The sequence below is a fragment of the Girardinichthys multiradiatus genome, chromosome 3 (genome assembly GCF_021462225.1).
Source record: "Girardinichthys multiradiatus isolate DD_20200921_A chromosome 3, DD_fGirMul_XY1, whole genome shotgun sequence".
Classification (NCBI taxonomy): domain Eukaryota; kingdom Metazoa; phylum Chordata; class Actinopteri; order Cyprinodontiformes; family Goodeidae; genus Girardinichthys; species Girardinichthys multiradiatus.
In genome coordinates this window covers 30,077,715-30,090,193 of record NC_061796.1, presented here as the reverse complement: position 1 = coordinate 30,090,193, position 12,479 = coordinate 30,077,715, and the positions used below count along the sequence as shown (strand labels likewise).

The following is a 12,479-nucleotide window of genomic DNA, read 5'->3' as shown; positions in this document are numbered from 1 at the left end:
CAAGTCCAAGTTAGGTCTTTAGTCTTTGAGGAACAAGTCACATTTATGTCTGTAGTCACTGAACGGCAGTCCTAAGCCAGTTCTCAATTGATAATAAATATTATTTTACCTAATGCATGCCATCTAGTCTGCCTATAAAACTGCACTGCTGTATATTATGAAATCAAAGTATGTATCCTAGTGTAACACTTGAATGTTTAAAAATTATATTTCTTCTAAACATTTAACTTGAAAAGCAGAAACTGGTATGAACTGTTCGTCCTGTGCATGTGTAGGTTCTTGCTGGGTACTTTGGCTTATTCCCACTGTCCAAAAGCATGACTGTTGGGTTAATTGGACTCTCTAAATTGTCCTTATGTATGAGTCTGTGCGTGCATGGTTGTCTATCCTTTGTATGCCTCTGTGTTGGCCTACATGGACTTTCTCTTATGTCCAAGGTGTAACCTGCCTTTTGCCCAATTATCGCTGGAGACAGAGCCCCCACCATTGGCGAGGCTGTAAGGATAAGCAGGTATAGACAATAGATGAATGGTTGGATAGATAGATACTTTGAGCTGCTGTAAATTACTTCAAAAATTAACAAGTCATAATGCTCACATAAGAACTATAAATACACATTAATTCTTTAGCACGTGGTATTGAATAAATTATTGAAATGCTTTCTTGAAGAACTATTTAGTCTTTGAGTTGTCATAGACAACACCTGTGTAACCCTGTGTTCACACTGTCCATTCCTTCATTATACAATGCATAGGTCAGGGTCTAGAGGCTTTCCTTCTCCTCTCTGAATCTGAGAATTTGCCTGATCTAAAATATGTATGTTAAATGTTAGTTGTCAAATCTAAACGGAAAATATGTTCCTAGAGACACTATAAACTACAACATAAAGAGCAGGGTGCAGTGTCCTGTGTGAATGCCGATTTTCAAAAAGATTAGGAACAGGAAGTGCTTTCATTTTGAAAAGCCGTCTTTGTAATGATACTAGCCTAACAATGATAGAATATGATGTCAAAGATTACATTTATTTTATTTTATTTTATTTTGGGATAGATATGTGTAGTCATGGTTGTGAAGCTACAGCTAAATGCAACAGATTATTATAGGCAATTAATAGCCCATGGCAATCAAATACAGCCCTTCAGATGCATATATGCGCATCACCTGCCAGAGCTACAATCTGAGGCTTCATCAGAGTTGAGTCCTAGACCATTTTGTCGAGTCTTAAGTCTTTAAAGTGCAAGTCAAGTCTCAAGTTTTTGTTTTTGAGGCTTAGGTCCTATTTGAGCTTAAAGAGGAAACCACATCCGGAACACCATTTGATATGCATCAGCTGGAGCCTTTTAATACAATTTGGAAACATCTTGCTAAAATGCACCAAAACTAAGAAGATTACTAGACTTCATTCATGGATAGTTTTGAAAGAAAAACATCAAACATCAATGCAGATGAAGAGAACAGGTTTGAAAATGGCCGCTGGGTGCTGCTCCTTGGAACATCAGCCATGACCAGACACAACCAGTGTGGGTTCTTTATTATAAGATATGACATACTTTTTTGTGCCTCCCATGTGCATTTCCCTTGAGCCTGAGACTTAAGTTCTAATGAAATTCCCAAAAGGACGAAGAGAGGAAGTATGCAAAAATATGGAGTGACAGAAAAAGACAAAAGAGGACCAAAGGACAAGAAGCACTGGAAGGTAGACAGTCAGGGATAAAGATGGAAAGCACTTTCTGAGAATGGTCCCTTCATTGAATTTTGAACTGTAATGGTTTGGCAAAACAATTCTGCCTGTGTGCCAATAAACCTCCAGTGAATTAGGCATGGGCCAAGAGTGACAGAGTGGGAGGAGAGATGAGGGAAAAAGAGGATGAGAGACTGCATGAAGGAATGAAGGAGGGAATCAGACTTATAAACAGACACTTGCACTACCGAAAGATGGGAAATGGAGAAAGATGGGGACACAGAGAAAAACAGAAAAAATACACACAAGGTAGACACTGGAAGAGAAATGAAGCATAGACAGTGGAGACGTGAAGTAGAAAATGAGCTGCAGACCTACATCAGGTCATCTACATTGTAGAAGACATTACAAAACATGTAGCACAGACAGCAAGAGTATGAGATACAAATATACACAGCATCACTACTCCATCACAAGCAGTTGTAAGCCCTGGAGGAGGAGGGTAGCTGTGACAAGCAAGTAGGTCTTATAGTTAGGTCTTTGTATGGTCAAATCATGGCAGGCATTATACCGTTTAAACAACAATCTGGCAGAGTGGAGCCTAAGAAATCCAATACACGTGCGCACACTTACAAACACAATGATAGGCAGAGCTGCAATGGCCATGCTGGGACATTAGTGATGACATTGAGACCCAGACTAAACCGAGCCAACAGAGAGCAGAGCCTGTGGCAGGGAAGACATGCAGGGAAGAGTGTGTGAAGTGGACGAGTGAACTGGAGGCATGAAAGATAGCCATGCAGAGAAAAAGGTGCAAGGCACAGCATCTGAGGTTACTGAGGCTTGTCTCTAGGCAAAGAAACGTAGGATGGGGGAGCCAGTGAGGCAAGGTGAGAGGGGTGGGTGGGAGTTCTGAGAAGGAAGGTACAGGAACAGACAATGTAACAGCAGGATCAAGGGGAATGAGAGTGGAAGCTGATGTGTGGTCAAAATACTGATAAAGCAAGGAATTTGGAAGAAAATAGCAGGTTGTAGGTAAAAAAAAACAACAACATTAGGAGCAAAGGAAGAAGCAATAAAAGTATCAAAGAAGTAGGGAAGGAGATAACACACAAGCATAGTTCAAAGGAGTTAAAGAGTTTAGAAGTAGAAACCAAAACCCCAGTTCATTCTACCCAAACTGAATCAATCATTTACTTATATGGCTCAATTTGGATTCAATTTACCAAAGTGCATTAACTTAAAAAACAAAAAAATGTTAAATTATATTTGAATGAGAATTAAAATTTCAAGTATTTGCAACAAACTGAGATATATTTTTTACCCGATTCATGAAATAGATGAGTAGATCTTAAATACAAAGCTATTTAAGTTGTTTATGCACTCTATTAGCCTGGTATCAGTGTTGTGCACAAGTATGTTCATGAATGTTGTTACTGTTCTTAGAGAACCTTAAACTTTATAATGCTGAATTTAAACTCAGTGCCTTATTAGTAGTGACTGAAAGATGTAACCTCAGCAGTGTTTTGCGGCAAATTCCATTTCCTTTATAGAAGAGGTGTGACATTTTACCTCAAAGGTAAGAGCTTAGTGACTGCTGTATGTGCAGGCATACAGAATGGATAAGTCTCTTTTGAAAACATATATCTCTGTTTAAAGTTGTCAACGACAATTCATACTTTATACATGACAATGTAAACTTCAGGTTCGTGCCCTAACCATCAAAACTGATTTTGCTGTTTTTAAAATTCTTGTTCAGTTGTTACTGCATGTCACCCTGCAGTTGGCAGGGAAGGAGAGCAGCTGGGCTGGGCATGCAGGTACAGCAGTGAGGAGCAGAGCAAAATACCTGCAGCCATTGCGTTCTTTCACTTCTGACTTTTCTCTTTATCCATCATACAGGGAAGTTTAGGTGACATATGTGTGCTGATGTTGTCTTTAATTTAAATTATTGGCAATTTTGCAAGCTGACGTGCTTAAACAGAATCAAGATCTTTATCAAAGCGGGAACACTTTGCTTTAAAAGGGAGTGCAATTAAATATGGAAAATATGTAAATAAGAACAGCTTTATTGAAAATTCTGACCAATTAAAATAGTCATGTGAGAAAAGAGAACAGAAGATACACTGAAGTACATAGACTGGAAAGGCCTGGTTTCAAAGGGCATGATTGGTAAGCTAACTGAAACATGACATCATGACTTTTAATTAGTTAAACCTTATTTTATTAAAAAAAAGCCGACAAGTAAACAAGAACTAGTTCACAGTGAGGCAGTGAATCACATCAGGTCAGATGTTATGTGATGATTTGCTGTTTATGTCCTCAATGCGCATCAAGTCTCCTCCAAAAAAAGTAGAGAAACAATATCTTAGATGAATGTGCAAGATTTTGGTCATGTCATTGACAGTTTCCTTTATTAATAACACTTCTTTCATCTTTCCTTTTTTGAATCTTCCTCAAATCAAAAATGACCAGCTTGTGAAATACTGGTATACGAATGTTTTAAGCTTCCTTAATGGGAAAACCAGGGGAACCTGGGGAAATGAGACTGACTGGTGGTTTTGGTTGTTCTGTCGAGCCCTTAGGGCCATAGCAGATGGAAAGAGAAGAACAGAGGGATAGAGGAGAGAGGGGAGAGAGAGAGATGGAGAGGCAGAGGGAGTGACGAAGAAGGAAGGAAAAAGCTGGGAAGCCACCTGTCCGAAAGGGGGCCCCCAATGATTGTCGCAGCACTTCCTCCCCTTTCCTCCCTCTAGTCCTCCTCCCTCCCCCCTGTCTCACCTGCGCCTCGTTCTCCTTCAGCAGCCTGCGTGTGCGTGCCCCCCCAGGGTCGTCGGTCACGTTCAGGATCACAACGCTCTTTTTCTCCCAGCCGATGAACGAGCCGTCCGTCAGACCCTCCACCACGGACAGGAAGTCCTGGTAGCCATGGTGACGTGTGGACACCACAGAAAAGGCAGTCCAGTCGTACTCCTCCAGCACCTCGAAGATTACCTCTAACTGGAGTGCGGTGGAGGAGCTGAACTGGAGAAAGATGGAACCTGATTCCTGATTTGGGAATGAGAGCAGCAGATGTGGTTAAATGTGTTGATGCAAAATTGATCCTCTGTGTCAGAACTGAGAAATTAAAAACACTTTAACTACAAGGAAGTACAATGCCCTGAGCTGCTCTGTCTTTATGCACAATTAATCACGGGCATCATGAGGCTTAAAGTTTTAATGCCGCAGCAGCATTTGTGCAGCCGTAGGGCTGAAAAAGCCCGGCCCGTTGAGTAAAATCTCCTCTGACGTTCTGAAGGGAGTGTTTCTAAAAAGTCTGCTCAGGGGTGGGAGGGGATGAGAACGAGTACATCTTCAAAGGAAGTTTATCAAAGTGCTACAACTTAATTCCTCAAGAGTAAATGGCTATTCTAAAAGCACAAATATGAGGCTTTTTGTTCCCCTTTCTGTCGTGCTTGGTGATGCAATATAGTACACGTTTTCTCTGATGTACACAAACAAATCCACAAAAATGTACAGAGCGTACACAGCATCCTTGTCCACTCAAATACACCTTCATGTCTGTCCATTGCCTCCCTACCAGGAACATCAGAGGCAGTGTGACAGCCCCATTTGGTGACATTTACAGATCAAACAGCAGAGAGTTTTTGCAGATCAGTGACACTGACCTTCAGCGTCCCCTCCATCCTATTGGCACTCGTTCTTCACACAGGGTGTGCAAAATATCAGCTGTTGCAACATAAGCAGTTCTTTCTTTAAACTCATTTCATTTTGTTGGTAATACACACTGCCCCTGATTTACTAAAATATTAAACTGCTTTGCACCCAATAAAACATACGCAAACCAGTTAGTTCATCCTTCTAACTCATTATAACTCTCAAACTTTGTTGCCAAGCTCATAAGAACGACATGCACTGCTGCTGTTTGACCGTTCAAGCACATAGCATGAAAAATATTCCCAGATCTAAGCAGCAGCATGTGATGAGTTGTGTTTGCTTGGTGAATGACGGGTGAGACAGAGCAGATTGTGAGAGCAAAAGATGAGTAGAAAATCTACCTAATGGTGCCTTACCAAAGTTTTGCTTCACAGCTACAAATCTTACTGCCTTTTGTTGGGAGTTAATTTGATAGGCCAAATAAAAGTAGTGCAAAATTTGGAAGCAAAATGATTTTTTTTCAAAAACAAAATATGAAAAAAGGTTCTCTGCAGCTCCTCCAGAGTTACAATGGCTCTCTTGACTGCTTCTCTGACAAAAGGCTTTTGCCCTGCCTGTTAGTTTAAGTGAAGCTATGCTTTACTGGGCTGCAACTGTGTCATGTTCTTCCATCATTTGATGAGGGACTGAACAGACCTCTGTGGGTTGTTTAAAGCTTGGAATATCATTTTATAACCTAACCCTGGTTTAAATTCCTTATGGCTTTCTCCCGTATCTGTCTGTTTTGTTCCTTGTCCTTCATGATGCTGTTTTTTCACTAATGTTCTCTAACAAACATCTAAGGCAATCATAGAATAGCTTGCAGTCACTTTTAATAATAAACGTATGAATTAATTATTTCTGAAGGAACTTTTTATTTAAGGCATCAGATTAAAGGGGGTTGAGTACACATAAGACAAATGTTTTACTTTTTTTAGTAAACAATTTTAAAAACAAGGTATCATATTTCTACCAGTTCACTATTTTGAGCTACTTTGTGTTGGTCCATCTCATAAAATCCCAATAAAATACATTTAGATTTTTGGTTGTAATGGCAGAAAATATGAGAAAATACAGCTCAAATTTTGTGGATCAGACCAAGCATTTCAGAATATGTTATACACCTAATCCTACTATTTGAAGGACGTAGATGAAAATACTAAATTCGGAACATTGCCTCTGGACTTTCCCAACCAACCCTTTCCCAACCTCCCTCCTCCTACCTGTGGCATCCTCCCCAGCCCTGCTCCCCCGCCTACAGCCACTATAGGCAGTCCTGTTTGTGCAGAGACAAACTCCAGCGTGGGGGCTAAGGGACCCCAAGCCGTCCGAGGGGGCCTCTCCTCTTCGTAAACCAGACCCTGCAGGGGCCTTGCTGCTAAAAGCTTACACAGCTGGGACAGCACCGTCTTAGGGCTGCTGTCATTCACCTGGGAGATGAAGGGAGGAATGAAGAAAGGGGAGAAAACAGGAGACAAGTAGAGTTGGGCATCCTGGACAGGGAGTGTTGACAGTGTGTTATTTACATTGAAGGTCTCTAGTATGTATGACATGTTTTACTAACAATACAAGATACAGTTGGAGTGGAGGCTGACACCTGCTCATTCAGCGAGGCTTATACAACAGCAATGTGCTGCTCATTCAGCTCAATAAGTATGAATAATGGATTGTTATTCTCCACCTTCAAGTAAGGTTGAGCGAGCAGAGGACACATTCTCTAACCTGAAGCCAGATGACGTTAGCATAGCCCCACTGGGTGACCACGCTCTCCCCCAGGGAGCCGTATACCCGTCCTAAGTCGGGGTAGAGCACCTTTCCCCCAGGTCCCGCCACTGCCGCCTCCGCCTGCACCGTTGCACCAGCATGGATCACGGCAATGTTGACGTTCATCATGGCCCCTGCATCACGCTCCCGCGGGCTCGGCCGGAGCAGGAGGTGGGGAGATGTGTCCACCAGACCTGCCCACTCTGCCAGGACCAATAGGAGAGAGAGAGTAGGTATGGCGACCATTGCAACCTACCGGGGGGGGGAGGTAGATATATATCGCACTTAGAGAGGGTGCCTGAAAATAGAGGAACACCAAGGAGAAGAGAGGAATAAGGTAAACAGGAGAAAAATCAAAGTCTTTTTTTATATTATGTACATTACAGAGGACATTACATCAGAGATTATAAAGATGTCTAAAAGGAAGAAGAAAGGTTCAGTAACCTTCACAGAGTTGGCAGGGAAAAACCAGATTGCATGCTTGCCAAACTGTGTAAGAAATTCCTAACTTAATCATGGGATTAAAAAAATGGTTAGCTATTGGCTGGAACAAAACAAAATGACAAGGAAAATGGGAGGCAGAAGGGAAAAATAATGGAGGGACTGGAAGAAAGCAAGTCACGGAGAAGATGAAATGGGTGGTATTTAGGCTGCAGGCTGAGAAGCTACAATATGAGGAAAAATAGAAACAGGCTGTTAGAGTAAACGAGGGAGAGGGATTTAATAGCAGACAGAGACAAAGATGGGGGCGGAAGTAGTTATTGTGCTGCATAAATGATAACAATAATTAAGATTACTTAACAGACTCATCCTCGCACAACACAGATGTATGCACACACACAGTTTTATATTTATATATATTAAGATATATATACATATACACACACACACACACACAAGCACACACACACACACACACTACTGGTCAAAAGTTTTAGATAAACTTTATCACTTGGATCTCATTTTCTGACTATCTTCATAGATTCTCACCACAGGCATCAAAACTATGAATGAACACATGGAATTATGCAGTGTGAAATAAATCTAAGCATCTTTTTATAATTTAGATTCTTCAAAATAGTCACCCTTTGCTTTATTGTTGCTTTGCTCTCTTGGCATTCTCTCCCTGAGCTTCATGAGGCGGTCACCTGAAATGGTTTTCCAAAGAGTCTTGAAAGAACGTGCCAGAGGTTCATTGAGAGACGGCCAAAGGTTAATATTTCAGTCATCACAGCACAGGGCGGGTACTTTAAGGAATCTAAAATATAAAACATATTTAAAGTTCTTTTGCAATTTTTTGTTTGCTACCTAATTCCATATGTGTTCATTCACAGTTTTGATACGTTCAGTGAGAATCTACGTACAATTTAAATAGTCATAAAAATTAGGAAAACCTTTAAATGAGCAAGGCGATTGACTGGTAGCGTATATATATATATATATATATATATATATATGAACTAATGTAATAGTTCAACATTTTTATTTTAAAGATGCTGTGGCACTAGCGGCCTTTATTTGACATTTAATGGACAGGAGAGGTGTCAGAGAGAGAAGGGAAGACATGTAAAAGGCAGGGGAGAGTTGAACCCAGGACAGGTGCGCTGAGAACCACCAGCCTCAGTACACCGTGCACCCACTCTACCAACTGAGTGCAGGATTTTTTAAGTCAAAACGTTAAAATGTTTTAAGAAGTTAACATGTAACCAGTAGATGACTCTCATGACATCTTAATTTAGTAAAATCCAGATTAGTTGTTCCTGGAGCTTTATGGTAACAGTTACTCACAGGGCAGTTAGGGAAAATTAGGTTTCTGCCACTCCATCTTACAAGACAAACTCAATGCATGTAGGAGTGAACTTTTTTCATCCCCAGTATCGCAGTCACTTTTGGCTGCAACTGCTTTTGATTTGCAGCAGCACAAAATTTAAATACTGTACAAAACACCCTAAAAGTCATAACTTTGACATCCATAATCACTTTCTAACTTAAACTCCAAAAGACTGAAGTTGACTTGATGATCGCGTCACTTCAGACTTACAACCATACATTCAAGTATACATTGACACATGCATATGCACAAATTCCTGCATATGTACACATATGCAGGAAAATTCTAACAAATCAAATTTTCTTCTCAGTCAGTGCTGTTTGATATGTTCTCATAAATTTAATACTCATTCCATGTTGTTCTTCATGTGTTCTTCTCTAATTTGCAGATTTATTTTGATTACTAATGGAGCGCATTGAGCTGCTTTTTACATGTAAGTGGTTTTCAGTTTAGCTAAATCTCATCTTTTTGGCTTTTCTGTAATCACAGATTTACAGACATATCCCTGCACAGCATTGGCACTTTTTTTCTCTGTTCACAGCTGCACCTGTAATGGTTCATTGCTTAATTTGTTAGATATAAACTCACAATAAAACATATGGGTTCCTGCGAAGTGGTTCAGTTTCCACAGTAACCAACAGTGACTGAAGAAACTGAAGTTGAAGCAGCCACCAAAATCCCTGTATGTTTACTTCTTTAACTACCAACAAAAAGCCGACAGGGGAAAAATCCTTACCTTATGTTTTGTTTTGGGTGTGACAGTCCTTCTCCTAAGGACTGCTGAGAGCAGATCAGATTTAATCTTTTCATCACTGACCACTTCTTAAACTACCACAGAAAAATGTCACTGCTCTTAGCAGATTTATAATAGGCATACAATTATTGAAATTAAATTGTTTTTTTGAAGCTTCATAATGTTTCAGTGGCATGACTGCAAGATCACCCTGGTCCTGCAACACAGGAGAAGCCAGCTTTCAATACTTGTCATGAGAATAACATCAGAGCCAAAGCCTGGTGACGTGTGGCATTAAGGCCCTAACTGGGCTGTACCTCAGCTCTGAAGGACACAACGTTGTGCTCAAACTCCTTAAAGGTTTTCTCCCACCTGTATTTTTTCACTGCAATGCAAATGCAAAAGAATTAACACATGTAAAAGTTTTTGATGAGTTTGAACAAAGATATATATGTCAAAAATAGATTTCTCATCACATTTTGATAAAAATGCTCTTTCTTATCATGTCCAGGGAATAATGTTGCAAAATGTAAAAACCTACTTTGTGAGCACAAGCCAAAGTATGGAGGAGCTGTGATTCATTTTTTGTTCATTAGCATCCATCAAAACCATGTTTTTTGCTTGCTTGTTTTCATGAGGGTGGGGGTTGAATGTTGCGCTGATGGGTTTTGTGGGAACACAAAAGGGGGGTTTAAGTACATACCAAACAAACAGTTCCTGTTCTCCTGCTGCCAAAGCAATAGCCCTCTGCTTTCAGTGTCAATTCTAGTTTTGACACAGTGATGTGCCACAAATCTCTTACACAGATATGCATGCTGACAGTATACTTGCAGGTGTAAACAATCCACCCACTTATCTTCAGAGTGAACATTAATCAGAAAGGAATGAAGGGGTGAAGTGACACAGAGCAACATTAACATGACAAATCAGTCCTTTAGCGGTTCTCAGTTCTAAGCTAAGCTGAGTAATGGCTATGTTATCCAGCTGTTTGTTTACAGTCACTTTATTCAGTCTTATTTGTCAACTAATAAACAACTAAGGATTATCATCATTCTTAGCCTATTTTTATTATATTTATATTGCACCACTGTGATGGCCACAGCCACCCGATGCTGTTTATTTATATAAACATAGATCGGTAAGGGTAAATCAGAATCAGGTTTTTTGCCAAGTTTGTACAGACAAACTCTGGTAAACTTTGCTCTCAATAATAAAGAATTTCTTGTACAAATATATATATATATATATATATATATATATATATATATATATATATATATATATATATATATATATAGATGCATACATACACAATAGACTTTACAATAGAATATAATGTGACGTCAGTCAAAGTATGCATAGCGTCATTCTGATCAATTCAAATTGGAACAATGTTCATAAAAATCATAATGTCACCACCGATTGTGAATCTCTCTGCCTAACACCTACTAAATTAGTGATCTATCTTACCCAGACAGTACCCAGCACGTATTATTACCTCAGGAAGCAAACACCTCATCTTAACATTGTTGTGGTGCAGACTTGTACTACTGCACCCCTCATGTGTCCTGACAACAATATTAACATTTCCTCATCACTCCTGCTTCCATATAAATCCTTGGTATGTTCTGAATTGCTGCAGCTGAACTCCTCAGGAAGCTACCTGAGGACTACCTCTTTGTTGTATTCTTGCTATGCTGCCTATGCAATCGTTTGGCTATTTCCATATCCATGACATTTTTTTTTTTTCAAAACCAGCACACTGACTGGCTAATTGCCAACTTCTTATTCTAAAAAAGGTGCATAGTAGTTAAGTTTGGCCTTTGAGCAAAATACAACTGACCTTATTGCTGTGCAGTAACAGATATGCATCCGGATTTTTTAGACAGTCTTAGCTTTTCCATGGGTTATAGAAACAAGGAGGATACTAAATGAGGATTCCAAGATTTATCTTGCTGCTGAGACATTAACTGAGTGTAACCATTTAACAGAACCTCCCTTCAAAAACCCTGAAATTTCCATTTAAAAACTTTAAATAATCAAAGACTTTCACAAGTTGAGTTCATGGCTGCACGATGCCTAGAAAGAAGCTAACCAACAGAGGGATATGAGGGTTAATACAGTATGTGCAAACCCCCTATAACAACTACACTGAGAGATAATGACTACCTGAGAGAGAGCAAGGTTAATATGTGAGACACACACACACAACACACAGCACATCATTTTCAATTTATTTCTTGTGCCAACAGGCCTCCCTCTCTTTTCCCATTTTTTTGTCACTTTCCTCCCCGCTCCCTCTGGCTCTCCATATTCCCCGTTTCTTTTCCCAATTTTCACAGCTCCAGACACAAATGTATTGATTAACAGAGGCCTGCTGACATAATATTCCCTACAAAGTAACTCTCTTGCATTCTCCCATTTCCTTCCTCTTTTCTATGTTTTCCGCTCTGTCTTCATCTGACTCCCCTCTCACTGTTTCACACTTTGTCGATTCTTTGACCCTGATCAGTCTTTTGGACAGAAAAGAAGGGAGGAAGAAAAGCAAGACAAGAGGGTATGGCGGTGGGAGAAGCTGAAGCAAAAAGTGACTGATGGATTGAAAGATGGGTACAATAGGAAGCTGTGAACTAAATAGAAATGAAAAGTACTGTAAATACAGCCTGTGTGAGTTAGGATAGACTGATTGAGCAGAGAAACAAGAGGAAGGGAAAATAGAGATTTAGGTGATATAACATATGGCTGGGGAGAAGGAGGAAAGAAAATATTGATTG

The 12,479-nt window shown here is 39.9% G+C and overlaps 1 protein-coding gene across 2 annotated transcripts in view; it reads right to left on the bottom strand.

Moving 5' to 3' along the window:
- LOC124865443 (glutamate receptor ionotropic, NMDA 2D) overlaps positions 1–12,479 on the bottom strand; it is a 105,065-nt gene that overhangs the window by 52,538 nt on the left and 40,048 nt on the right. Inside the window, exons 2-4 of one of the 2 annotated variants that reach the window (XM_047360528.1) lie at positions 7,100–7,439; positions 6,601–6,807; positions 4,463–4,729 (exon numbers count right to left, since the gene is read on the bottom strand). In XM_047360528.1, coding sequence (XP_047216484.1) covers positions 4,463–4,729; positions 6,601–6,807; positions 7,100–7,387 — 762 coding nt within the window. In that variant the 5' untranslated portion in view covers positions 7,388–7,439. The remainder of the gene's footprint in view (positions 1–4,462; positions 4,730–6,600; positions 6,808–7,099; positions 7,440–12,479) is intronic. The other variant, XM_047360529.1, reaches the window with a different exon arrangement.